Source organism: Poecilia reticulata, chromosome 21 (assembly GCF_904066995.2).
Source record: "Poecilia reticulata chromosome 21, P_reticulata-male-v2, whole genome shotgun sequence".
NCBI lineage: Eukaryota > Metazoa > Chordata > Actinopteri > Cyprinodontiformes > Poeciliidae > Poecilia > Poecilia reticulata.
In genome coordinates this window covers 19,057,412-19,085,075 of record NC_088850.1, presented here as the reverse complement: position 1 = coordinate 19,085,075, position 27,664 = coordinate 19,057,412, and the positions used below count along the sequence as shown (strand labels likewise).

The window sequence follows — 27,664 nt, the reverse complement described above, 5'->3', positions numbered from 1 at the left end:
AAATTAAAGAGTTACAAAACACTTTAGAGATTATGCACACCTGAGAGAAATCCTGACTGGCTGTTCTGAATAAAGGAGAACAGAACATTTAGTCATTTTAACGGGAAACTGAAGTGGAAGGAAAAAAATGGGGGGCAGGAAGGAATGAATGTTTCGAGGAGAAAAAGCCATAATGCAAATGGATTATATGTGCAAATATGTGGCAGAGAATCAAAGATGATGAAACAAACAATACCTAGAGTGAAAGGCAGATCACATGGTGTGTGGTGTGATCTAGGGAGCATACAGCATCATGTCACTCTAATGGAACAACATATGATAAACAGTCAGCGATCAAGCGGCACCACCACAACTCCGGAGTCCTCTGATTCACATCCACAAAGTCAAGGGCCAACTCACGCTGAGTCACACTTCCTCACACAATACTGGAAACGCACAAAAGGAAACAAATGCAAAGCCAGGGGAAAGTTAGCGAGCGCCTAATGAACACAGCTAAACACCGAGCTGCTAAAGAGCCAGATATTTCCCCCAGGAAGCGACGGGAGCCAAAGCGCAGCTCGAAGGAGAGCGAATATTGAATATTTGCAGCACATCTCTCAGTTTTTGCTGGAGGCCAGACTCCAAATTACCGCTAACATCTGGATATGTAAACAGACAACTGGCTGCCGAAGTGCGTGATTTAAATTATGGAAGAACCAAGCGGCTCATTGAAGAGCGCTGCACACGTGTGACCGGGGAAAAAAAAAGAAATAATCAATCTATCCAGCTGGAGGCAATTTTAAAGAAATTGTAAAAGTTAAATGAGATCTGCGTTAATGATTTTTATTAAACCAGATGTTCGATGAACTTTTTTTGATGGTAATCTCTTATGTATCAAAGGTGAATCCTTGAAAATGGATGGTTTCTTTTACTGCTTAAAGTGCCTGTTTGGGCCCATATTTGTGTTTTGGAGTGAGTGCGTACATACATAACATAATTAACATGAGTATATGAGTATTATGAGTAGACAGAAGCTGTGCTGGAATATTGGTGAGAAATCGTGGATGTGATTCACTGTGCATCCGTAAGCAGAACATTGGACCACATGACTTCTTTCATTAATCATTTGGAGCCAATTAAAACGCTGTGGGATTATTCTAAGGCAAGCAATTAGCCCAAACTTGGGGAGTTTGTACAGCTGAGTCTGTTGGAAGCTTATCTGAACGACACATCGCATATTTCAGCTACTGGATGTCAACTAATCCCTCCAGGATGCAAAAAAGGAGGGGAAGACACATTTTTCAAGGATGAAAACTTTATGAAGTAATATTGACCAGAAGGAAGAAATGAATGCTCTTTAATGGGTTTCTTTGTCAATATTTACCATGATGCAAGTGGCTAAAACACCAAAGTTTTCAAACTCCTTTAACTTTTGCTATTGTTAGCATGTTCTAACTACATACTTCACTGAATTTTATTTTGATTTTTTGTGATAGACCAAGACAAAACAGAGCCTGAATTCAGCCTCCAGATCAACATTAAGACCTTCGGACGATTTATGCCTATGTTTATAATTTAAGTGTCATCACTTCATTTCCTTGTTTATATGTAGTTACCAAGGCCACAGTCAGTGGCAAAAAAATCAGAAAAAAGGTATATGCATTTGTCTGATGACATAATGTAGATTCTCTGCTCAGCTTGTTGCTTATTAAACTGAATGAACAAGAAATAAATATGTCACTATTATAATTAAAAAACAATAACGGGTAGAAATTGGTTATGACGCTTTTTTTTTTTGACAGCGTCTGTCAAAATAGTGGACAAAAAGAAAGTCTAATGCCACCTCTGGTCTGCACTGAGGAAAAGCGTTTCACCTCGGCATGCTAAATGCTGAAGGTGGTTCCAACAGCCTGGTTTTGACCATTAATCTGGTCAAAACCAGGAGTCAGTGCAAGAATGGTTGGAAAGAACTGCAAATATGTAATTTCTCTGAAACCCTTGCAGAGGTCATAGCACCTGGAGATTAATGACCGATGGAACAACTGTGTGAGATTCACAGGCAGTATGAAGAAATTCACTTTTCATGACTTTTCATAAACCATACCAAACCTGGCAGCGACAGCAGCTGTGTGTGTGTGTGTGTGTGTGCGCGTGCGTGCGGGTGTGTGTGTATTGTTCTTTGTGTACCATCCTGTTTTTGGATGGTAGCCCACTCAGCCAGCTAGAGCATTAATAGATTTACCGGCTTTGAAAAAATGTAAATAAAACACCCAGAATGAATAGGGTGAAAAATAGAGATATGAGAAAGAGTTTTGAAATACAGTAAAAAAAACTAACAAACCAAAAAAAAAAACACACACAAAAAAACCACTTATATCGTTATACAGAAAACCAAAATAAATTGTACTATGGACTTAAAGCACAAAATAACATTCTCTCCTCTAATTGGTCAGATTGATCTGTTCTGTCAGCTTCAGGGGAAAAGATTGTGCTAAAATGTAAACTTACAGTTATTGACTTTTTATGGTTATATGCTTTGTGGCAGCGATTTCTCTTAGACTCAGGTTCACACTGACATGACAGCATTGTGACGTTACATAATGTTTTCTGCCACTGTAAAGTTCTTCATAAGAGGGAAAAAAATAGGTTCATTTTTCAAAGTCATATTTATACTTTTGTATTCCTAAAAGTCACAAGTTCAAACTAAATATTTCATTGGTCAGTTAACTATTTAGCCACATTGTAGCTAAGTGTTTAATTAGCTAAATAATTAAACACTTAAAAAATGAGCAGAAGTAGACTAAAAGCTACTTCTCAAAATAAAAGCTAGGTTTTGCAGGGTTCTGGGTAAACTCATGTGGGTCAGGCTGTTAGCCGTCTGTATTGCATTTAAAATGGCTCATCCTCTGTTTTAAGCTGAAATGTTAAAAAACGGGGGGGGGAAACAAAGATAAAGAGGTGACTCCTGAACCTTGCGAGCAGGAGTTAAAGAAAAGAGGTTAGCAAGACCCAGGTTTATTTTAGTAGTCCATTTCTTTTAAGCTTTGAGCTAAATGTTTAGCTTCAAACTAAATATTTAGCCTGCTTACTAAATAATTAGCTTGGAGCAAAACAAATATTTAATTTGAAACTGTGTCATTTGTATAAATAGCATGGTTTAAATATGGCTATGGAAAATGAAATCCCGTGTTTTTTCGCCTTACAAATAAAATAATTTCAGTTGTTTATCTTTGACTGTGTAACTATAGAAACGACACCCTGTATGCTGCAGTGTCTCATGTAGTTCTGAGGGGCCAAATAAAATCCATCACATCATTAATACAAGTAACAAGGAACTGAGAAGTTTAAACCAACATAAAAGACGATACAATTCTTCAAACAGCAGAGATTACTTCAGAGTTAGCAAGGTTGAAGCATGTTTAAAACATCAGCAATTAGTACATGCTGTCTCACAACTGGTGAGCTCAAAGAGACAACATGTATAGAATAAGTGGTCCAATTTTGCCTTGTTTCATCAGAAGCAAATATCTCTTTGAAAATGCTGCCCGTCGGGAGGCGTTTTAGCCACACACTCAAGCCAATTCTGCAAATTGCCTGTGACAGAAGCAATTTTGGGGTATTTTCTTGCTCACCAACTGCAGTAAGTGTTATGAATTAGATTAAGTGAAGGGATATTGAAAGTCTGATTCCTCCTCTGCTAACTCAGCACCTTTAATTGATAATTCAATTTTATCCCAACGCACCCCTCCTGCCCCCTCAACCCCCCCATCCCTCCTGGGCCTTTCGAAGGGTTTTGATAGCCATTTTTTGTGCATTTCAAAGACAGCTGTACCGTTTAACAGAGCGCCAACAACTGCCTACGTGACAGCACGGCTCCAAAATCGTTGTTTTTGTGACTACGTGAAACATATGATGTAGTAATACACCTGCTCTCTTGATGATGTCTCTTTACCTCTTTGAGGCAGCCCATGAAGTTGTTGCTAACTGGAGATCCCGGCAGGTCTGCCGTGCTGGGGCTCCCGCCCACATAGAAGAAGTCGTCGGAGCCCAGCATGGTGTAGTCCTCCTGCGTGTAGCCGGTGGTGGTGAGGATGCCGTCCACGGAGATTGTCACCTGTTGGGGCGTAACACATAGCCAAAGCCAAGCCATTACACTCTGGAATTCGCTCCTGTGTTGTGTACAAAGCACTTTTCCTTCCTTGGTCTGCATTTCAACTCAGGTTTATGAAGTTTTTTTTTCTTTTGGTACCTTGAAGCTTTTTCTTGTTTTGGACCAGAGAATGGTTAGAGTTTTTTTTTGGGGGGGAGGGGTTAATGGAATTTTTTGTTGCCAAAGGATTCACAGGACAGGTAAAGAAAATATGGCACAGGCATATTTTCTTTATCTTTGATGGGGGTAAGAGTATGGATCTTAGGTTTGATTCTGAAACTTCAGGTTGGGAGAGGGTTAGTACAATGTTCAAACCAAGGACAAATTGATTCCACTTGTCTTAGGTTTCGGGATTTATCTCTTACTGCAGACACACGCACACATACACAATCCAACACACACCTTCACTCATTCAAACTGTCTCACACACTCCTCTGGACATCTACATCTGTAAATCCACGCACATGCAAAACAAAGGGAGGCTTCTTTTTTTTTTTTATAAACACCACATCAATGTGCAAACCAAAGGCAAAACTCTTAGAAAAGCAAATTAAGCACACTTTAACTGGAGATGGAACGTGGATTTGATGGTGGCATACAGATCTGGAACATGCACACATGGTACAGAGGCTCATGCAAGACCAGAACCCATACACGAGCAAGATCGCAGAGTAGCAGAGGCTGATCTCTGATCAGGTTTAGATCGAGTGTCATGTTTATGTTTTTGTTTTGTTTTTTTTGCTAGAGATGCACCAATCAATTGGCACAAATAGCCAGGTCAAATACTGACTTGTTTCTTTATCTTTTTTTTATAAATTCTATCCAAGCTAATAACTGCAATCCGTTTTGATTTCTAACCTCATCAACCATCAACATATTTTGTGATATGCTTTTAGTAGAATTTACATAAGGGTTAAGGTGTCTATGCGGTCGTAGATGGGGGAAAAGAACAGAATTTGATTTTATCATCATGAAAGTCTTAATGAGTTTCCAGGCTCCATTTCTTATTCAGTTCCTTAAGACATCAACTTTAATTACCTACAAAAATGAATAATTATTTTACATTGATTCATATTTGTAATATAGCTTTCATTTTTGCTTGAGTTACTAAAAGTTAAACAGACTTTCATAAAAAAAATTAAAAAATTCACCAAAAGTTATGTTAATTGTGTTTTTAGATTATTTTAACTTGGGTTTTAATCTGGAGTCAATGCTATTGAATTTAGCTTTGTTAAAGTGTTCTGAAGCAGAAGTAAATATCACAATTCTTTTTTAATTTGGGAAAAGTAAAGTATTAATGATCACTGACACATGAATTGGGATAATCTTATAATTTTCTATTTTATTTAAAACTACTATAATTACTGAAAAGAAACAAAAGTTATATCATATCCTAACGATGAATTGTACAACACTTTATGAGATGTTCAAAAACTTGAGATATTAGAATTCAATCCTGCTTTAAACATCCCAACAATTGATCATTATGAAGATGTTTGTTCACCCAAGGATATCTAGTAAAGCCTCACAAATCATTTATAAATATCCTGACATTAAAATACATGTGAATTCTGATTGTTAAACCCAGTCCAGATTTCTCTAAGTATTTTAAATGGCTGTACATTTGTTCAGATGCTAAGAAGTTACTTTAAGATCTTTTCAGATCATGAATAACATTTTGTTATTTCATGATCTTTGAGGAGAAAAAAAACTACAAAAACAAATTTACTTAAATTTATTTAAAAGACGCAAAATTTGAGAATTTAGATTTTGGAAAGAATAATTGAAATGTAGCTTTTCTAATAACACTAGAAGAGATTTTATTTCCCATTTTCTGTTGGACTTATAGCAACTACATCTATTCCATTTATCCTGTTACATTTCAAAAATTAATTGGTCAAACATTTTTTTTTTAAATCAGACATATCAGTATCGGCCAGTAAAAGCCTTGATCGGCGCATCTCTAGTATTTCTTTCGTCAGTGTCACCAGACCAGACCAGTTATCCAAGATCAGTGTGCTGGTTCTGTGAAATGTTACGCATATGGGCCCAGGGGTTATCGAAACACACAGACACCTTTTCACCAGCATGCTACAAAAAACTACAGACAGGGAGGGCAAAGTGAGTGGTACAGTGACACAGTGACAGGTGGAGGGTGAGTGAATGGATTAGAGTGTTAGTGGTTATTCTGGGTGGTGGGGCTGAGGATCTATGAGTTTGGCAGATGACAGGTCGATTGATGAGGTGTGGGCATGCCATGCGCCATAGTGAGTTGGAAACAACTGTCAGAGCTCCCGCAATTGAGGTTAAGGGATGCCTTTTTTTTTTTTTTTATGGCGGCGTCTCTTTTAGGGCTCGGTGTCGAGGTCACCAACTTGGAGATTGTGGTAAGCTTCTGTCAGTTCTTGACGACAGTCCTCACAAAAAATGGGGACTTTCTTGTGTGAAAAATTAACATAAAAAAGTACGTTGCCCTGTTAAAGGCAAAGCAGTAATTTCTTTTTCTTTTTTCCTTTATTTAACTTGTCGGAAATCTGTAGTAATGTGGAAGAAACAAAGAGAAAAAAAGTAAAAGCCAAAGTGAAAAGAACAGAATGGGGGATTGTGGGGTAAAGAAGGAGGTTGTTGGCAGGTCAGGGAGGAAATTGAGAAGAAGCGAAGAAAGAATTGCCTGGTAATACAAACCCATCTCCTCATTTTTTGATAAGAGTGTCTAGGATGGAACTCAAAGAGAACGAAGAAAAGAAGAGAGGGGGGAGGGGACACACGGCAAACCCAAAAAAAAGACAATAAGAATGATATCTACCAGACAATGTAGTTTGTTTACCATAGCGTGTCCAATGCCTGATTGCTTTCCAGAAAAAGGGGAAGAAAGGAAATCAACAGAATAGTGAACAAAAAAGGTTGTTAATAAGGATGGACAGAAAACAAAAAACCAAAAGCAACGATGAAGAATTAGGATGTCAGTTAGTACATTAGTTGGTTAGAAATTGGTTAGTAGTAAAGAAAACCAAAAAAAATAAAAAATGGAATTCAACATGGATGAGTTAGTATAGCGGTGAATAAACACTACGTGATTCATCAGAGATCAGGCAGCGGTAATCCGGTGCCTTCGCGCCATCCGAAGCAAATTTCCTACACCGGAGTCCTGCGAGAACACAAGCTAAACGGACGTCCTGTCAGACATTTGCATGGGATGGCTCGGATTCCAGCAAAACCTGCAGTGTTTTTCCACCTTTGGTCTAACAAAGTGCTCCTTTGAAAGAGGAAAGGAAATGACAGAAAGAAAGAGAGACAGTGAGGAAAAGTGACAAGCCTCAGCTCTTAGCCTATAACCAAGCCTCTGTTGGGAATTTCTGCTACGACTACTTGCTAACCTGTGGGACAAGGCTTACTGTCAGAAAGGGTTAGAAAAGCAGCACTTACTTGTATTTCTGCTCTGACAGCAACACTAAATGCTGTCTTACCTGACAAACTAAAGGTCAACCGGGACAATGGACAAACCCAACATCTTGCTAGAGTTACCTTCACGTACTGCTAGCTCTGTTAAGTCCGTTGGCATCTTTCTACAGCCGTCACAAGGACTCCGCTGATTCATATTAACTCCACTGAACCGCAAAATACAAGCTAATTATAAATAATTGGAAAATATAAAACAGTAATTGCAGCAAAGCAGTAATGGATGACTCAAACACTTTCTACTTGGCTTTAAATTAAAATTTAAATGCTACACCTCAACAGAAACCATTTTCCTAATTAAGGCAAGGAGACAGCAAAGGAACCCAGGAACAGTGTCAGCTTACATAATTACAAAAGTACAAGAGCATTATTGGACATCGTTGAGCTGCAGAAAACAACAGGCCCTATGCAAATGGAAATAATTTCTTAACTCATAACATCAAGTAGAGATTTGAATATTTCACTCACTTGTAAAACAAGTAGAAGGTTTAGCACCCAGAAGTTTGTGTTGGATCTAACGTGGTTCACATGAAGACCAGAGATGGGTCTCTAAATGCTTTTATTTGACAAGAGCTGTCAAATGATGTGATCGGGCACAAGTGAGGGGATCTCATAGTAATTTAAAACATTTAGTGCCACAGATCTCTTCTTTGTAGGTGCATTACAATTATTTTGTGGGATTACTTACAGGTGAGTGGTCTTGTTGTACAGCTATACATGGAGGGAATTATCTCAGTGGCCCAATTTCTAGTGCTAAAATTGGCTTTAAACGTACAGCCAGAGGTACAATGAAACAGTTTAGTGTCTTTCCCTGCATAAAGATGGACTTTCAACCCTGATTTTTGGACTGTCCTGTATTTTGCTTCATCCATCTTCTTATTTATGCAAACAAGCTTCTCTGCCCTGCTGAAGAATGGTTTGGTATGCTAGTCTGTACGACAAGTTGCAAGTTGCTGCTATCTGATAGCTGAATCTAGTACAGACAGATGTCACAAACTCAATTCTATATTCTTTATATGAGGCCATTATAAAACAAGAATATGGATTACATTGGTCCATTGTAGTTCTGGACACATCTGCATAAAAGTGCATCCCTGCTCTATCCTCCAATCTTTTGTTGCTCAAAAAGGTTTCTTTGTAGGATTACCCCAACAACTCACAGCAGTTTCTTAGTTCTGTTAGAGAGCATTATTCCTCAATTATGACTCCATTCTTGGCTGTAAAACTACCCCTCTACTCATCATGCTAGGTCAATGCGTATCAAAAAAATACCAATAACTGGTCTGTATGTGGACCAAATTATACCCAAATCCTATCACTCCTTCCTGATTTTATTTTATTTTTTATTAGTGAGTGTAATAATCAAATCTCATACAGCTACTTTGTCTATTCGCCAAATTACTATATAATAAACAAGGCAATAAATATAGCATAAAAGGAATTTGTGTGAATTTAACACAACCAAGCGAATAATGAAATCTGTTTTCTTAATAATGTTTCCAAACTGTAGAGATGAAATGACAACCAATAAGATAAAAATGAGTTTCTTAAAGCTTTCTCCAAAGCTCTTCAAGGCAGCTTCTCTACAGAACAAAAAAAAAAAAAGAAAAATCTCAAACTCCATCCATCACCGTTACCCCCGTTTACCTGTCTCAGGTTGCGTGTCACTTTGATGTCGTGCCAGGAGTTGTCATTGAATTTTCCATTGACTGGCTCTACGATGGCCTCGAAGGCCCCAGAACCGAGGTTGATGACGAGGGAAACCGCCCCGTCTTTCAGGGCCAGATTGACGTAGTCGGCAGACTTCCCCGTGTGCAGGAGGAGGCCGTTCCGCTGCCATGTCTTGAAAGACAGCGTGATCTCGTCGCTGCTGCTCTGAATGGGATTCTGGGACAGGTCGTAGCAGAAGTACTCTGAGCCGCGGAAGGTGGCCACATTCTCCTCTCGTGCTGAAATGACAAGACAGGGAAACCTGAACGTTACTGTTGCGCATTGAAAACTGGAATCGACTACATCTTACTGGTCGTAACCACAAATATTTGTCCATTTATCTTAGGATCTTCAAAGGTCCTAAAATACCTATTAGCACCTTAAAAGTAAAGCATAATTACCAACTGTGATGAAGAATTAACAAATTAAATGCATTGCAAAAGTATTGAGACTCATCTTCACATCATGACATGTTGTAATGACAAACTTGATACATCCTTATTTAACATGTTTGACTGTCGATGGGTTATAGTTTGTTTAGGGGTATTAGAAGTATAAATATATGCCACATCTTTTATACTTTAGATGTTCAACAACTCTGCACTGTTCTGTGTTGGTCTAACACATAAAGACCCACAAAAACTGACATTACTGGTGGTAATGAGGCAAAATGTGAAATAAATTCAAGGGTGAAAACACCTCTACAAAAATCATAGTACAAGGAATGGCGTTATACAAGATGACTATCAAACTGGTACATACATCAACAAAAACGCACACACATACACTGCTCCCCATAATTAGAGCTACAATAAACCCATCATTCAGTTCAGATCATAAAAACCTATCATGGCTTCAGGTTTCACGTACATCCCTTTAGACAGACAGTCTACTTATGATGGAACACAATTCCTTGCTAATGGCACGCATAAATCAAACATAGTCCGATTTTACAGTTTTTACATTACCCTGTTGCTACAAGGTCACTTCCTGATCCTGTTTCTTTTCAGATCAGCTCACAGCGTAACGCGAGATGAGGCGGGGGCTCATTTCTGAGAGCAAAAATAAAGCTGCCGGTTTGACGAAAAGTGAACGAGGAGTACTGTTTCCATGAAGTAAAGAACAATATGTGCTAATGGTTGACAGTTTCTATGATTTTTGTATTTTTTTTATGTGGATCAGGCAGGAAGTATTAATTACATCCTGTGCTGAAGCCTCACATCCAAAAAGAACATTTAGATCTATTCCATTCTTTGAAAAGTTCTTGATTACGTTGTTTTCATCCCACCTTAAATTTTCTTAGGAAACATCTGTGCGAAGATTTAGCCTGACAACAAAATGTACTGCTGCTGCACACTGCCTCCAGATTTTCTATCATAATCCTAATTGCTACCTTCAACACATTAGATCATGATATTCTTTTATCACATCCTCAAGGAGGAGATGGGAAAGTCATACGGATATCAAGAGATTTATTCTAGAGTAGTTGAGAACTTATTTAGGGGTAGAAGCTTCATACTTAGCAAAAGACAAATATTGTTCACCAGTATAAAAAGTTTTCCATGTGGCGTTCCACAAGGTTCTACTCCAAGGCCTGTTTTGATCTCATTACATTTTGCCTCTAGAATATTTGTTTCCATAAATGTGAAGCTTCTTTTGACTTTTTACCAATGCCGCTGTGAGCCTTCATTTGACTTTACCAGTAATGAAACATGGATGAAATAAAATGATCATCAACACAACTAAATGAAGGTAACTTCATTTGAGAGAATATACTCCTTGCAACTTTCCTTTCATACTAAATATATTTTGTTTTGACTACAGATATATCAGAGTTTCCCACAATGTATTATAAGCTTGGTGGGCCACCAGGCTTTACTTGTGCCCCCACCAGGCTCCACATTGTTTATTTATTTATTAATTTCTTTTAACTATTGGCTTTTTAAGATTTTATAGTTGGCCCTTGGGTATTAATATTTCAGTCTTCCAATAACGCATAGCTATAGAGTGATATTTTCAAGTTTCCTGTCAACTTTGAACATTTTTTAACTAAAAACATGGCGGCTGGCTGGATGACTGACCTAGTACCCCGAGCTTAGCAAGTTTTCTGGGGAAAACCCTGTATGATTTGACAGCTCATTTAGAATCATCAGAATGAGTTTTATATCATGATTTTGACTATCATATTTAAAGATTATAAATCATTACACAGCCACATGAACAAGGACACCAATAAACCATTTACTCTCAGATGTTCTTAGGTTCAAGCAGAAAAGCAGACATGATTTCTCTTTCTCAGTTGCTGCTCCATAATTCCCGAATAATTTACCAATCCATAAAAAGAGACTTTGAAGATTCTTCTAAAGACCCACCTCTAATCTTTGGTTTCTCACTTAATAGAGTCTGACATTTGGGTTTTATAACCACAGCTCGTCATTATAGGATACTCTGTCTTGATCTTTGAGGAAAAAAAAACAACTGAAATCTCTTTTAGATTGAGAATGTAATGCAACAGAAAGCAGGAAAGGTAAAGTGGTGTGAATACTTTCTGTGCCTGAAGTTGACAACTGACATAGCAAACACACAGCACCCATTGTGAGACTCTTCAAAAGAAGACACGTTAACATACCGAACCAAATGTGTTGCTATGGCATTCTGATATGGTGAAGTCATTAACTGCCAGCAGACAGTAAAAGAGAAGTTCAAATAGTCATTTCATTTCCACTGTGACTTGTAATTCCCTTTGTGTGGTCAGAAGAAAAATGACACGGAGCGCAAGGGGAAAAACAGAAATGAAAGGGATACCTAGCACATGCGTCCGTTTGTTGTGCCGGATCAGTCAGTCTGTAAACATGAGGGAGCGGTGCTGTGCAGCTGGCAAAGGCACAGATGAATGGAAAAACGAGAAGGTAAACACCGCGAGGAAAACAAATGGGACGAGGCTGCGGTGCTGCGGGGACGGCGGGCCGCGCATTCCAGCCATGGAGAAATTCTCCCCACAGTTTCAAAACCAAAGTCTTCACGCGGCAGACAAAAGGAAATATTACAGGAAGTAACAAAGGCACAGTGAAATCATTCCTTCCTGTGCCAGGAGAATAAATAGAAAGCCATTATTAAAACCGATGCATGGGGACAGAGGGATACACAGACGATTCCCCGTTCTTCTCATTCTCGAGCGGAATCTAAGAAAATGATCGAGCGTCGACGGCGCCGCAAAAACCTTGCTGATTACGCTTCGGGTAATATTGTACTTTTCTGTGTTCAACAATTGGGTGGAACACCGACGGCAAAGTGATAATGCTGCAGTTACTCAATATGAGACATGTCAGTTCCATCATCCTCATCATCATCTGCCAGAGCCATTTCTCCAAAAAGTCTTTCAGAAGACTAATGAAATATTGATGCTTATCTCAACAATGTGGTTACACTGGCTCAATGCCCGAGCTGGCGTCACTGAACATCCGGAGTAGAGCAGGCTAAAGCCAGAGACCGTGATGAGACAATTTCTCCCTAGAAAATACAATGATGTAAAAAAAAAGAACGGTTTTCCTTACAGATTTCTTCTAGTTTTCACAATTAAAGGTAAATCTCAAAACTTAAAGATAAATAACTACAAAAAAAATATTTTTCAATTGGTTATTTCATTTATTAAGCTATTAACCAATGCCAACAAAACATTTTCTGTAACTGGAGATGTGTTCTTGACATTGTGCAGATGAATTCTGAAATAACGTCCGTTTTAGGTATACGCCTAAAATGGACGTTCAAGTCAGCTTAAAAGGATGTTGCTAATCATAGTTAATTGATGAGTTACTAGTTGGTTTGCATAGCTTTTCCCTTTAATACATAAAAATATTCATGTGGAAGCTCCATTTGATTTTTTCTCACATTATCTCTGATATTACATGACTTATTTTCGCAAGAATGGTGACAGTTTTTCAACTTTACTTATGAAAGCAAAGCTATCTAAAAGCTAATGAAGAACTGTGTTTCTCTGCCAACCAACAGCATCAAAATCCTTCTCATCTGAGTCAGAAACCCGAGCCCCGTGCCGCTCTCACCTGACCCATGCTGCAAAGGTGATCGCCATGGCAACTCCTCTCATCTATCCTCCTTTCTCTAATTAGCTCGTCGGAGGACCGCGGCTCAGATTGCAAAACAGGTTTCCGTAGTTCAGAAGGATTCCTCTTGACATGATTATTATAATCAAATGTAGCATTTTTGTTTACTTCTTCTCAGCTGGCAGCCTTTAAGGGAAGGAATGAACTGAAGCCAAAGCTGGAGTGCCAGACATCGCAGTGAGTCAATCCTCAGGCTGAAATGCTCAACTTGGTTGTGGAAATAATCCTCTAAACAGCCAAATACAAAAATAAATAAATAATTAAGTACTGGTTTGATCTCAGAGCTAGTTTTTAAGATTAGCTCTGATCTTCGCACAAAAATTGGGATTTAATGCCTCTTGTACAAATGAGATTAGGTCCCAGGTATGAGTTTATGACAGAAAAAGCAACATTCACTTTAAAAACCATGATTCAGACCCAACCTGGTCGTTCCATTTGCCCCAAAACTGCAGCAACAGAAAAAGAAGCAACCATCGAGAACATGTCTGCCATGCGCACATTAACTATTATGATGGAATTACAAACCATCAAATAATTACGATGCAATTACAAACCACAGATAAAGCATCTCTGCCGCGAATAAAGGAGAGTGCAAATTGATACAAGGTAGCATTTGCGCACCTCAGCAGAGTCATGTCTGGGCGTAAGTGTATACTGATCCATAAAAACCGGGGGGAAATGTATTGCCTGTTGAGACACGCTGCACGCAGATATGTGGCTTTCATATTGATCATAAAGCGGGGTCATTTTCCCCCTTATTTTCGCCACGGTCATCAATATTCCATTTGTGTGCTGCCTGGACCGAGCACTGGGGGCTGGAGTTCGATTTCAAAATCCACTGGAAGCAATTAGCTCCTTCATTACCATCTCCCTTTCTCTTCCGCTCACCTGCCCCCCTCCTCTACTGCACACCAAAATTCCCAAGCAATTTTTTTTATTGTCTATTTTTTTCCCCCCAATTTGACCTCAAGGGCTGTTAAGGAAGAAGATGTGCCACTTCCCTCTTCTACCTCCTTCCAAGATCACCCCAGGACGTTACGACTTCTGAACACAAACATCGGTTTGAAGCCAAGTGGCACCTTGCATCTGAAATGTAATGTTGGTATCAGAGCGCTGTTGGTAAGCAAACAACATGAAGGGGTTTAAAAGTTGGGTTAAAAGGGCTGGGCGGTATGATCTGGAAAAAAAAATCTTAGATTGTTTCATAGTTGATTCAATTTTTTTTACATTATTTTCCTGCTTTCCCCCCTAAAATCTTTTATTACAAATGAAAGAAAATATTTTCAAACAGTGTGTATGTAAATCATCCCTTATTATCCTTTAAATATTACTGGTACTTTTAGAGTCATTACATTATGAAAAGCCAAAATTATTATGAGCGTTTGCAAAAGGTCCAAACAGCCACTTGCTGCTTCAGAGCTGAAGGTTGCACATAAAATCTCCATAAAAAAAAAAAAACCACAAATACATTGCAGATGTAGTTAGACAAAAAAAAATAAAAAATCCAGGGAATAGGAGGGGACTTTAATATGACACTCTGTTTGCCATTGATTTTTGTTGGAGATGCTACAGGTTTAACAGCCTTCCTGCATGCCGAGCGCCCGCCCGGTTCCCTGGGAGACGTCCCCCATGAAGTGAACTGTAATGACGTCCAACATGTCAAACGCATGTTTGCACCACAACCGCTGCCGAACAGGCCTCAAGTGTGTGACCTAAACAGAGAGAGCTTACATCTGCTTTTAGTTGCAGCCCTCAGTGAGACATCCTCGGGGATGGAGGTCATTCAAGGTTGCAAACTTGTGAGACGTCACACACACACACACACACGCACGCACACAAAACAACAAGCTGAGATGCTAAGCCTCCCTGCAAAGGCGTTCTCTAATTTTTTCCCCCTGTAACACAAAGATATTACAGCTCGTCTTTTGAAATTAAGACTAGAATTAGCATGGCTAGCTAAAATGAAAGAATGCATTGTGCAGTTTCTCAGTAGAGGAGCTAAAGCAAACCATGCAACTGTGCGATTTTAAGCTCAACGGTAACCCACAACATGTCAAATGAATTTGGAGCATCATGGGTGATGTCTTTCTTCAAATGCAGGCGGCACTATCAGACAGGATTATGTCGGAGGGAGATTTGCTAGAATATGTTGCACGTTAAAATGCTACAGCCCAACCTTTTCATTGGCTTTTTTTGTGTGCAGCAATTAAAAATCCGTCAGTGTACAAAAGTTTCGACGTTAGTTCTTGTGAATGCGATTTACTTTTGGATTTTTACCAGTCGAACTCTGTGAAAACCGAGCCGACTGCATCCTGCTCGTGACAGCCTCAAAAAATGTCAAAAGACATATCTAAGAGGTTAAAGTGAATAGTCACCCTGGCATGTCTCTCCTCGTCTGGTTTTTCATGTAACCTTGTGAAGCTCCGGCAGACGACCTGTCTGAGTCTGCCTTGGATCTCTGCACGCCCCGACCGGCAAGGGAAGAGTGACAGAGAGACGGCGGGAGAGATAAATGTAAACAGAAGTGACACGGAGAAAACAAAAGAGACAAGGACAAAAAGGAAGCTGGAGATAGAAGTCGAAAGAGTGAAGAGGGGAAGGGAAGTAAGAGAGAGAGAAAAAAGAGAAGAGTTCGGGGGACAAGAGTAGCAGAGAGAGTCGGGGGGCCAGGAGAGGCAGGTGGAGGGGAGGAGAGATGGAGACGCATCCACTGGCTCTCAGGAGAAACAAAGTGACACAGTGTGTTAGGATGAGCAGAGCAGAGCTGTCCCCTTGGTTTGGGATTCTGAAATACTGCACCTGATAAACCAAATGTCTCTCTTCCTCTACTTCTGCAACTCTCACTGTTATGTTCAAAATAACAGCGTGTTCAAAAAAAGTGGGCAAAAAAGCTCAAAATGCTACTTATAACGTCAATTACCATACATACAAAACAACGAGAAATATATCAGTTCAACATAAAGGTGAGAAAATTGAAATGACTGCGGCAATTTTGAAAAAAAAAAAATTTGCTTTTTGATAATTTTTTTGAGCTAGGATGGGAGGGTTTTTCAGTCGTATTGAAATTTGTGGATTTTGTACTTTGTTCACATCACGGCAGTTTGTATACAGCAGCAACACGCTTATTTTGCAGCCAGCAGAAGTCATCAAAATTTGAGTTTCATTATCCATCCATAGCTCTTCTGTAAAACCGCCGACTACAATTTCCCCAAAATGCTGCATACATAGGTGGCCAATCCCAATCGTAAGGCACTTGTCGCTCCAATGCCTCAATAAGATGCCGACGTCTCCTCTGATAGACAAGCAATATGGAGGAATGTCAACATTCAATGCCGCAACAACGCCAAATGACTAGCTGCGTGTACAGACTGATCCTTATTAAATAAAAGTAAATGAGAAATGAGAAATTCGCAATTGTGTTTTTTTTGACAGCATTATTATGCTGAAAGTAGAAAAGGCATATTAGGTTGTTCGTTCTTCCTTTAAAAGCTCAATAATTAGTTGTGTGAACCGACACAATGTTGTTTGTAAAATCAGTGTTACTTTTATATCCCAACAACATCAACAGCCGATGTTATGACACCTGAATCACTATGCTTCAGTATTTGGAGATTTTTTAGCAACTGGTTTAAAAAGTAAAATATAAACGTTGCTTTCACCAGTTCATGTTCATTTTTCAACAGCAGCACTTCTCTGCAATTCTTTGAACATATTTTTCTACCTTCAAGCAGCATCGTAATCATTGTGCTTTACTGTTCTGAACAATGTCAGGAATGATTCATCTTATGATTTACATAAAGGAATTCACTGTAGCCAGAGTTCCACCTGTTTGTAACTCGAGTCTGTCTGTTGGGTTTGTTGTTTTAAATTATTTGCCATGTAAAAATATTATTTCTAATTCTTTCTACCCAAAAAGGAACCGATCTGGTTATTGGCGACTGCTTTTATCCCAAGTACAGCGTAGATGATTGATATCCAAAAGAATTCAGCAACATTTAGAGACATTTCCCATTAAAAACAAAAACCTTTCTGAATCATGAAATAATCCTGGCGGATTGCTTTTAAACTACGTTTGAATGATTCAGACAGAGATCCATAAGTTGAAAAAAAAATGTATTTAGAGTACAGAAGTATTATTTATAGAACTGCAAAACCTCACCGTCTTACATTATTTAAAAAGTGCATGAATAAAGTAAAGGGCCTTAGAACTTTAGGCTTCGGGTAAAGGAAAAGAAGTAAGGCTGCAGAAAGCAACATCTTGACTTGTTTGACTCGTCATACAAACCGCACATGGAGTACACGTAATACAGTTATCTTCAACTCTAAAAAGCTTTTCAACCTGACAGCCCTGTGATTATCCACCTGGAAACTTGATGTGAAAAACAAGCCTGAAAATAAAAGTAACTTTTATTGCAGAAGCATAGTCTCACCCTGAAAAAGCTTTACTTTACCTAGAGGTTGTTTTTTTATTGAGTACTTTATTCCACAGGGGATAGGGGCGTGGAATACCATTATTGCTCTCAAACCACTGCATAGTCGTTTGCCTTTCTTTTCAGTAAAAGAAAACATGGTGAAACACAATGCAATATAATTATACTGCATGATCTTTGCATGTGTCTAATGCTATACCATATGCAATTAGCTCATCAGCAGCAATGGGCTCCTGAAATCTGTTTTAAAAAGAAGTTGAAGTCTGCCAGATGAACACTGCAGCACTCACACCCCACATATTAAACACACATACGTCATTGCTGTAGGATCACACAGCAAACTGAAAGTGACACTGGCAGCATGGCCAACTTTTGCGTTGAATTGGACTACTTAACTGCATTCATTGAGCATTTAAAGGGATTTTCTACATTGCCAGTTAAACTTAAATGAAAAAAAAAATGCAAATAATTGAAATGAGACGGTGATAACATCTGGTGAATCAGAGCTCCCCTAATCCCCACACATGAGACACGCAATATTCAGAACTGGATGTATTAACTTCAAAGTCATAACGTGATTTGATGTTCCACTAAATATTCTGAAAAACATGACTTTGAATATGCCAGCAAACAGCAAGGTGGTAAATAATTATCAAAACTATTAAAATTATTGGCATAATTATCAAAACTTTTACAATTAGTACCTCACATGTACTGGAGACCAGACTTCATTTTAAGATAGCCTATTTAAAATGCCATGGTGCCAGAAAGTCTTTATGGTAATCTAGGTACTTTTGAATGAGAAAAGCAACAAAAACATCACAGGTCCTCAACCATATGTAGCAGTGGACATGAGGCGCTTTCCACATTGTCCTTCTTTGCTTAAAAACAAAATTACTATTAATTTATTCTTATATTTCATTTTAGTAGTATCAGGCCAGAGAACACACTTCAAGTAGAACTCTGCATGGCAGGACAAAAACGTTTTTTTTTTTTTTTTTTCTGTTTTTCTGAAGTGTCTCTTAATTAGTGTGTAATGGTTGTCATGTAGACATGACATGCTACTGTTCTCCAAGCCTAAACTTTGGACACATTTTTTTTTCTCCACTGCCATCCTGTTTAGAATGCAAGGTGGCAAGATAATTATGAGTTGTCATTCATTCTTGTTTATGATGGCTCCTTTTTAATTACTGCTCTGACTGTGGATATTTGTGGCTTTTTCTCCTGTATCTGTTTTCTGGTTGATGCATACCAACACACTGCTGTTCAACTTGAATCTCAATTTCTCTTTCTACAACTCATTTAAGGGAGATATGCTCCTCTGTGTCACGGAAGTCTTGCGTAATACTTTAAAAGCGTATAGATACTCTGACCAACATAAAAAAGCAAGCAATAAATGAAACATTGCTTCATTTACAAGCATTTTTGAAGGTATGTATAGTCATACCAACAAGTATGTCATCAGCAATTTTGCTAAAAACAATGATTTTGTACTATGGGACTGTTTTCACTCAAATGAAACATTTGTTATGCTACTTTAATTAAAGATTAGTTTATTTCAAGCTATTTTGCATTTTACCCAGGGTATCACTCACTTTTTCAAAAAATTGATTACCTGTAAGTTGATGCCATTTTTTGATGCATGGGAGAGTTGAAAATGTTTCTTTTTTTCAAGGGAATGGAGCTTTAAAGCTCTGATGTAAAAAAAAAAAAAAAAAAACTTCTTCCAGCAGAACTAATCAATACTTTTACATTAACAATAGATCAGATTTCTATAAAATGTCAGTTTTCCATTTTTTTTTTTTTTTTTTTGATAATTAGACATGAAATTTCTTGACGGCGTATTGCATTTCTCCGCTTGAGATTTTTTTTCTTTTCATCTTTAAGACGTTTGACTCGTTGGTCTTTGGTACGTTGCTCTGAGAATGACATAACCTTTCAGATCCAAGAGGGAACGAGCTTCTAGAAATGTCATAAAGCCTCCGCCTCCAGCAGGATAATATGAAGTTCCTTCTTTGTAAACAGCAAAAGTGAATTGGAAATCTTTGGACTGATAAGTGTCTCTCTCTTTTTTTTTTTTTTATTCATCAGCATTAGTGTGGAGATGGCCAGAGGCAGTCTTCTGGCTACTAGCTGTGACAAGCTACTCACTGTCAGTTTCTCTGAGTGTACGTCTATATATGTGCTGGATGCGAGCTACCGGGGCTCCTTATTTCGCTGTTGATGGTGAAGTCTAATGGAGTGAGCTATAAGGTTTGGAGTGACAGCAAAAGGGTGGGTGGGGACTGAAGGGGCTTGAAAGGCATGAGAGTGAAAGACGGAGGGATGGAGGGTGTCTGAAGAAGGGGGCAGGCGCCTGAGGTCCAATTCCATCAACTGAGGAAATTGTGTGGAGCAAATGCTAGAATGAAGAGGATGAGGATGAGTTCGGAAAGGGGAGAAAAGGAGAGACAGTGTGACTGCAGAGTCCCTGTTGGTAACGTTGAGCAGTTATTGGTAGAAGTTATGTTTCGAGATAACCCTCTTTCTTCTGATGCATATTCAGTGTGAAAGGCCTGCCGTTTTTTTTTCTCTCCCCTGTATCCAAATATTAAAAGTTCTTCTGTATCTATCTAAAGCAGAATACATTTCTTGTAATCTCCAACTGTTCATGTTCAATCCAGTAGTTGATTAATTTCAAATTAATATTTCAATGGATTTAGTTTACTAAAGCACTCAGTACTGACCTTTTAAACACTGGGAACACACACCTTTGCGTAGTTACCTATACCTATTGACACTTTTCACATTTTGCCAAATTATAGCCACAAATGTTTAGATTTTATAAAAATGTAATTTTATATAATCACAGTGTTCCTTCCAAATCCCATTTTCCACTAATTTGTGTTGGTTTATCATGTAAAAATCACATTAAATTGATTAAAGTTTGAGGTTTTTATCTGACAAAATGTAAACCATTGTCACAAAGAAGCTACTTTAAATCGGTTCCTTCACCATTTTACTAGCCCTATCTTGTCGTAAATAAGCATTATGTTCTATTTGCACTGTTCAATGTTTTGCTGCAGCTTTTAAATATTTTAAATCTAACATCAATAAAACTGCTGATGTCCCATCCCACTGTCTACGGTAAATTGTAATTTCACCCTTTCAAGAAAATTTTCCTTCCAAACTAAAAACCATCTTGGTCTTAAATACGTTTCTCCAGATATGAGTTGTCAGAACATCTGAAGCACCAGCTTAAAGACTGTTCATTCTCATGGTTAGCACAGAGACCAACCTAAAGCTCATTGTAGATCATGCATGCAAGTCAAGGTACAATGGTAATGTTAAATATTTTGTCTGTTTCTTTGAATTTATACATAGGCAAAACACACAGCAATGGATGTGAATGAATAATGGGCATGTAGAAAATGGACAGTAGCCTACATGGAAGGTTGTAGTTCTTGATTTGCCATAAGAAAACAATTTTAATTACAGGGAATTCTGACTTCCCAGTTAGATAAAAACTCAAAACACCCTCCAAAGTCGGAATTTCTGGGAAAGTATGGAGCAACTTCAACTATCCATAGTTACAACTTGCAAAGACAAGTTTGTTTCACTATGGCTGGTCCTGGGATCAACAATAGTAAGTTGTGGCAGAAACTTGTTTATTTCAGAAGATACACTTATAAGACTGCATCTATGTCAATGTTACATCTAGCACCTGCAACTAAACTGAACAAATTAAAAAGTGGTGTTTGATTATGGAAAGTAAAGCATAAAATGATGTTCGTAAGAGGTTCTGCGAACAATGTCTATGGGCGTCGCCATGTTGAGATGCCAACTACTTTGACTATGTTAACTGGAACGCTGTTAGCTTAGCTGTGACATCAAACCAAGCTCGGAGTTCAGATGAGTCAGAGAAAAGAGTAGAGGACAGAAAGGTTTGAATGGTGTAGAATAAGGTGAGGTCTCATCTTTGGGTCATATCTCAGCCTCAGATTTGTTGATTCTTGAGCAGGGGTACACATACATCTATCTTAGTTGGCAATCAAATGGTGTACACTATAACAAAGACTGTGTCTTCTTCCTGTGTCATATAAAGTAGCATAAATGGAATATAATGCGTTTGACTTTTTACGGTCCCTTAACGTAATTTCTTCTATAAGTTCAAGAATTGTTCTTACATGAAACTAGAGGTAAAATTATACAAGGTTTTCCAAGTGGAAGTTTCAAACTCTACAACTTCAGAGTTTAATACAGGCAATTACTGACAGTGAGCTGTGAACGCAGCATTCGGGAACCACTTAAGCATTTCCTGTTTTGAATGACTGACTGCGGAAAACAATGAAGTCATCAGCAAGCCCGTATTATTTCCATCTCCAATTCAAAAGTCTCTTGACGGTGTGTCTCCGGAATGTCGACCGTTGCATCAGCCTGACAGCTGCCATCCTCAGTCGAAATGGAGGATGACGTCTGCAAGGATTGCAGAGGTTTCATATTTTCCAGCACTCTGCAGATCAGTGTCTTTGATAGACTTGCATCATTTTTCATTGGTTTGGGTGTGTGGGCTCATCACTGCAAACCTGACATATTTGTTTTTATCTTAAAAGTCTTTAAGCAGGATAGCGATTACTTTACAGAAAACTTTGGGTGTTACAGTTGTGCCCACATGCATTTACTGAACAGTGAAGAAATGTGTCTTCAATTGGGAAGGTTTTCCTGTGCATGAACAAGGACCTGTTTTTGTGGGTGTGTGTCATTGTTTGAGCAGAGTCTTGCCGTATGAATCAGGCCTTCCATGGAGCCTGTCAATCATCCAGAGTGGCGGCGCCTTATTGGCTATTATCTGTGCTGTCAGGGGCCCGGCCATGCCTCCACCTAAACACATCAGTCTCTGTCAGCTCACACGCTGCTTGTGGATGGAGCTGTGGAGCATGAAGCCGCATGCTACTGTTATCATTATTTAAAGTGGCAGATGCTGCTTCAAGATGAAATTTGAACAACAAATGGGTCTTGATGTAGAGTCTGCCTTCCCGTCTTTGGCTTCCCCCCCCACACAAATGAATGGAGTTGGACTAGATGCGGAAACAATTAACATGTAATGCGGTGTAATCGCACTAAATGTATTCAAACTGCTGCAACTGACGGATAACTCCATTTCCTTTAGTGTTTATTGACTGGATTTTTAAATAAAATCAAATCCTGCACTGAGTCTGATCCCCGTGTACAGTAGGACTCACTGTATTTCTCCAGCTATCATTATGCCAAGAACATCGCAGACTCCTCTGTATGTTTACTGCCGAGGCTGACACAGATTCCAAATTTGTCATGCCTCGTGGGAAATATGAGAGCCAAATTTAAATTAACTCTTGCAATTACTGGGATGCAGTTCGGGTAATGGTTTCCTAGGAAGCTATACTCTCAAGACTTTTTCTAATGTGTCTCAGTCCAACATGTGCAGGTAATATTAGGTGACAGAAAATGAAAGCTGCAACACAAAAAGCGCTGGTATCCAATATATTCATACTGACCTTAAGCTGTTTTTGCAAAATATATCAGATTGAATGGAGATGCATCTGGAAGCATTTTCTTTCACACAGATTCTCAATTTAATGCGAATCTGAACCTTAATTGAGGAGTACACTGTAGCTCTGGATGTATGTTTAGTGTCATAAGTGTCATTAACCTGCGAGACGTTGTACCTCCAACCTCGTCTCAAGTCTTTTGCAGCTTTTAACAGAAGTTCTCAGTTTTTAGCTCTATACATCACCCCTGACCTGCTTGGCTCCTCCAAGGGGACAGTACGCCTCCTGGCAACGTATCCTTCTCTACATGATGCTACAGAGCAATTTGGAGTAAATATAAATCAACAGAACTCTTAAGAATTTTATTTGCAAAAAGTAGTTAAAATGTGGCTGAAACATGTATCACAATATAAGTCGTTATTGATGATTTTTGACTCATTTTTGTTTTCAATATCTGAAATACTGAAACTGATGGTGTGACATTTTCTGTTTTATCCACAGTTTTCCCAGTTTTCTATTTTTACGCAGTTGTGAGGCACGGTGGTGAAACCTGAAACTGCTGCTGCGCAACATGCTGTTGCTAGGTAACAAAAGAAACAAATGTGAGTGAATTAGTTGATTCAATCTTGCTTAAAAGGTTGAGTGGCTAAAGCCTTTCCTCTGCCTTCATCCCGCAGAATGCTGTGCAGTTCTGGATCGGAGCTTGGTGAAATTATTGAATATTCTATCAGATGTATTGATCATCTGTTTATCGCAATACATATTGTTATTGATTTATTGTCCAATCCTAAAAAATAGTAAAACTCAGGTATTGCCACAATTATTCACTACTTATTGTTAACCAATTACACAATCCCAATAAAATATATTGAAGTTTGTACTTTTTTTTTAGTTTGTTTTTCTAAAAAAAATGTTTATATAATATTTTTTTTATTATTTAAAACAACACTGCCAGTGACTGTAAAAAAAAAAAAAAAGTCCATTAATGAATCCCCTCGCCAGCACTTGTGGGAAGAAGAAGAAGAAAAAAAAGATTATCAGGCATTCCTAGTCAAACTGAAGCCATCTAATATTTATTACCTGCATAACTGGCTCTCTTGTGTACTGCTAGAACATTTAGCCGCATGCAGGGAGGTGAGGGGTTAAAAGGGGAACAGCGGTGCCATAAAAGAAACAATGAAATAAACATGACTCAGAGTGAAAGAGCCGGCATAACCTCGACAGCGGGGAGGAGCGTGCTGCCAACGGCAGCAAACAACAAGCCGTTGTCTCAGGCTCAAACTTTGACCTTGTCTCATGACACAACCAGACAACTGTGATGTTGTAGGGAAAAAAAACTGCAACAAATTGGTTCCATTAGGGCTGATATAGAGGGTTAATATTCCCTTTATAATGCCATTTTTTGGGATAAAAAATGAAGACTAAAATGAAAGAATCTCTACTTCCTTATACAAATGTATGCACAATAGCTTTTTTCTTAAGCAGAGGAATATTTAGAGAAGAAGCCGTAGATGACCCAGGGAAACGGCTTCAGCACTAAGCTCAACAAAATGAGGAGCAAAAAAAAAAAAAAAAAGCTTCTGTAGCTTTAAATCCAGCTGGAACCAGTTGTAGCCTGTAGCCAAAACAATGTGGGACTCTCACATTGTGTGTGTATGAGCCCGTGAAGCTAATGTGTGTAGCCATTTGCAACAAAGTGCTTCTTTAAGAGATAAGAAAACGATGGATTACGCTCACCTCTTTCTCTGCTCCGTTTTTTTAATCCTTATATGCAGAGCTGCTTGAACATAAGGATGCAGTGTGTTCTGAAAGTATTAATAATAACCTGAAATTTCTTCATAGTTTGAAATTTTGAATGACAAGTGACACAAAGTGGTACTTAAATTCAAAGTGAAAGTTTGCAGTTTGTCACAGATTGTGACAAACTGCACAGATTGTGCAGTTTGTCACAATGATGGACTGATGTATGCTGAAAAAAGAATTGGGCTCTACTGGCATAAGTGCTGGATGGTGTTAGAAGGGGTTATTTAGGAAGACAATCTCGTAGAAGACGCAAAAGACTTGAGACTGGAACGCAATTTCAAATCAAACTACATAACTACCTAAATAACTACCTTTAGTTTATTTGGACCAATTTACAGCAAATGTCATGTTTAGCCACTTTTTCACAAATAATTATTTGACCAATCCAATCCAGTAACAGCTGTGAACAACTTTCTTTTTGGTGCATTGCATACAATTCCAATAAAATACAGTTAGGTCAATGTGAAAAAATGACCACAAGTTCAAAGAGATTGAGGTTTTTTTTAGAAGAAGCACAAGTATAATAGCTTTGTCTCTCATGTTCTGTCTGAATTCATGCATTTACACGTTTGTGGAGCACCAGTTCCATTTCTTGAAGTGTTCTTCAAGAAATGGAAACGGCTTAAGCCTTGTCGTTGCGTCCTGAGCTTGAGCTAGCTGCTCCAAAGACAGCAATTTCATCCTAAGGCATCTGTTCACTCGTCTAAAATTAGAGAAGATCCAAAGTCTTTTCAAGGAGAACCAGCCTGAGTCAGCAGTCTCCTGGGAACATCCGAACGTTTAGCCCCTATCAATCTTTTTCCACCCGATTTGCAGCGAACTTGAAACGGGAATTTTTGCTTGGTAGCTCGTGCAGCAATGCAGAGACGATGCAATGTATGAGACGAGAGAGAGGTAGTGAGAGAGAGTGTGGTTGTTGGATTACAAAAAAAAATAAAAAATCACTAGCTGCTTTCCCGAATCCTGTTTGACTACAATCAAATCAAGTGATCCTGAAATGCAGAGTTGAATATGGAATTACTGTCAGAGAGAAAAGTAGTATTTACTATTTGTGGAGCTTGGCTCACTGGAACTATGCTAATCCAAGATTGCTAGTGCAGCGTCACTGACCGTATAGCCTCGTGCTGAGTGAAAATAGCTCAGCTTTACTTGTGTGTACTGCAAGTGAGACTAAGAGCAAGTAGAAAATAAAAGGAAATAAATAAATAATTGATCTGGACAACAACTACAAACCAAGCATCTCAAACAAAGTCCTTTGCAGGCCAGACGCTGCATGTCTGTCAAGAGCATCGTCTTGGTACATCTCTAATGCAAAAAATGTTCGTCTTGTATAAAACTGACGCAGGGATAAATCAGCATGCTGACAGGGTGGGTGTAAAAGGGGGAGTGGGAGAGAATAGGAATGAAAATACGAATCACAAAAGGGAGGATGAAAGAGAATCACTCCCAGGCTTGGACTCTGACGTCGGATAAGTCAGGGTGGTATGACTTCAGAAGATGTGAAGACAAGTCTCTCTGAAATGCATGGACTGATGTTCAGTCTCACAAATCTCCCTTTGTTTTTTGAACGCCGCACCCAGGAGTTTCTCTCTCCCTCTTTTTTGCTTCATCAAATAGCAAAAGGTACTTTATATGGTCTGGTGCTCTAAAAGCATCCCTTTTGTCTATTTCGCCAGCTCCCCTCTCCGTTTCACCCTGTTCTCTCTCCCAGGGGAGGCTTCAAACTACAAGGGAAGAGGAACAAACGCCAGAGGGATTACTGCCTGTTGGATAACACAGAGAGTGAACGCCTCGTTTTACTTCTGTGCCCCGTTTCCACCAGCGTTAAAGACATTACATTAAAAACTTTAGATATGTTTTAGTAAGTCAAAGACAGAAAAAAGAGAGCGACTCGACGCGTTTCCTCATAATTTCGCATTTCATATCCAAGCAAGAATGTATGAAGCACATCAAAGTTGAGAAATAGGCGTGTAAGTTTACAACTTTTATTCATGAGAAAGACTGAAAGTAAATTGCGAGCTTTGAAAAGTGTTTTTACCTTCTTTCTCACTTTGCATGGTGGCCAGTTCTATGTAGATCCTCATCTAGTCTCTTGTCAGAGAAATGGTTCAAATTTGAAACAAGGGCAATAGGCCAAAGGCTTTCTTCATGTGTCCACTTCCTGACAATCTGCTTTTTCTGAGTAACTTTTTTCTTGTTTCTCCCATTTTGATGACTGTCTAAGAATATGCAACCCTCAGTGTCATATTTGCACAACAAACTGCTAATTAAAATCTCGCATATCACTCAAATGTAACAAAACATAAAGACTTCAGTTACATGTAACTGAACTATTTGTAGCACTAGGTATTTAAAAATAAATTTTCAAATTTCAAAATAACTCTGCACAACTATGGATTTGAAAAACCTTTTATGAGTTCATCATATACACACACACACACACTCCAAGAGTGAATGTTGTTGCTTTCAGCATTTACTGGCTGTGTCCTAATAAACTAGATAGAC

The 27,664-nt window shown here is 38.6% G+C and overlaps 1 protein-coding gene across 18 annotated transcripts in view; it reads right to left on the bottom strand.

The window, feature by feature from the left end:
* Positions 1-27,664, bottom strand: part of nrxn3b (neurexin 3b) — a 394,647-nt gene that overhangs the window by 290,500 nt on the left and 76,483 nt on the right. For 8 of the 18 annotated variants that reach the window (XM_081602067.1, XM_081602068.1, XM_081602057.1 and 5 more), the window contains exons 5-7: positions 9,236-9,537; positions 6,936-6,980; positions 3,932-4,093 (exon numbers count right to left, since the gene is read on the bottom strand). In XM_081602067.1, the coding sequence (XP_081458193.1) occupies positions 3,932-4,093; positions 6,936-6,980; positions 9,236-9,537 (509 nt within the window). The remainder of the gene's footprint in view (positions 1-3,931; positions 4,094-6,935; positions 6,981-9,235; positions 9,538-27,664) is intronic. The other 10 variants (XM_081602058.1, XM_081602060.1, XM_081602065.1 and 7 more) reach the window with 2 other exon arrangements.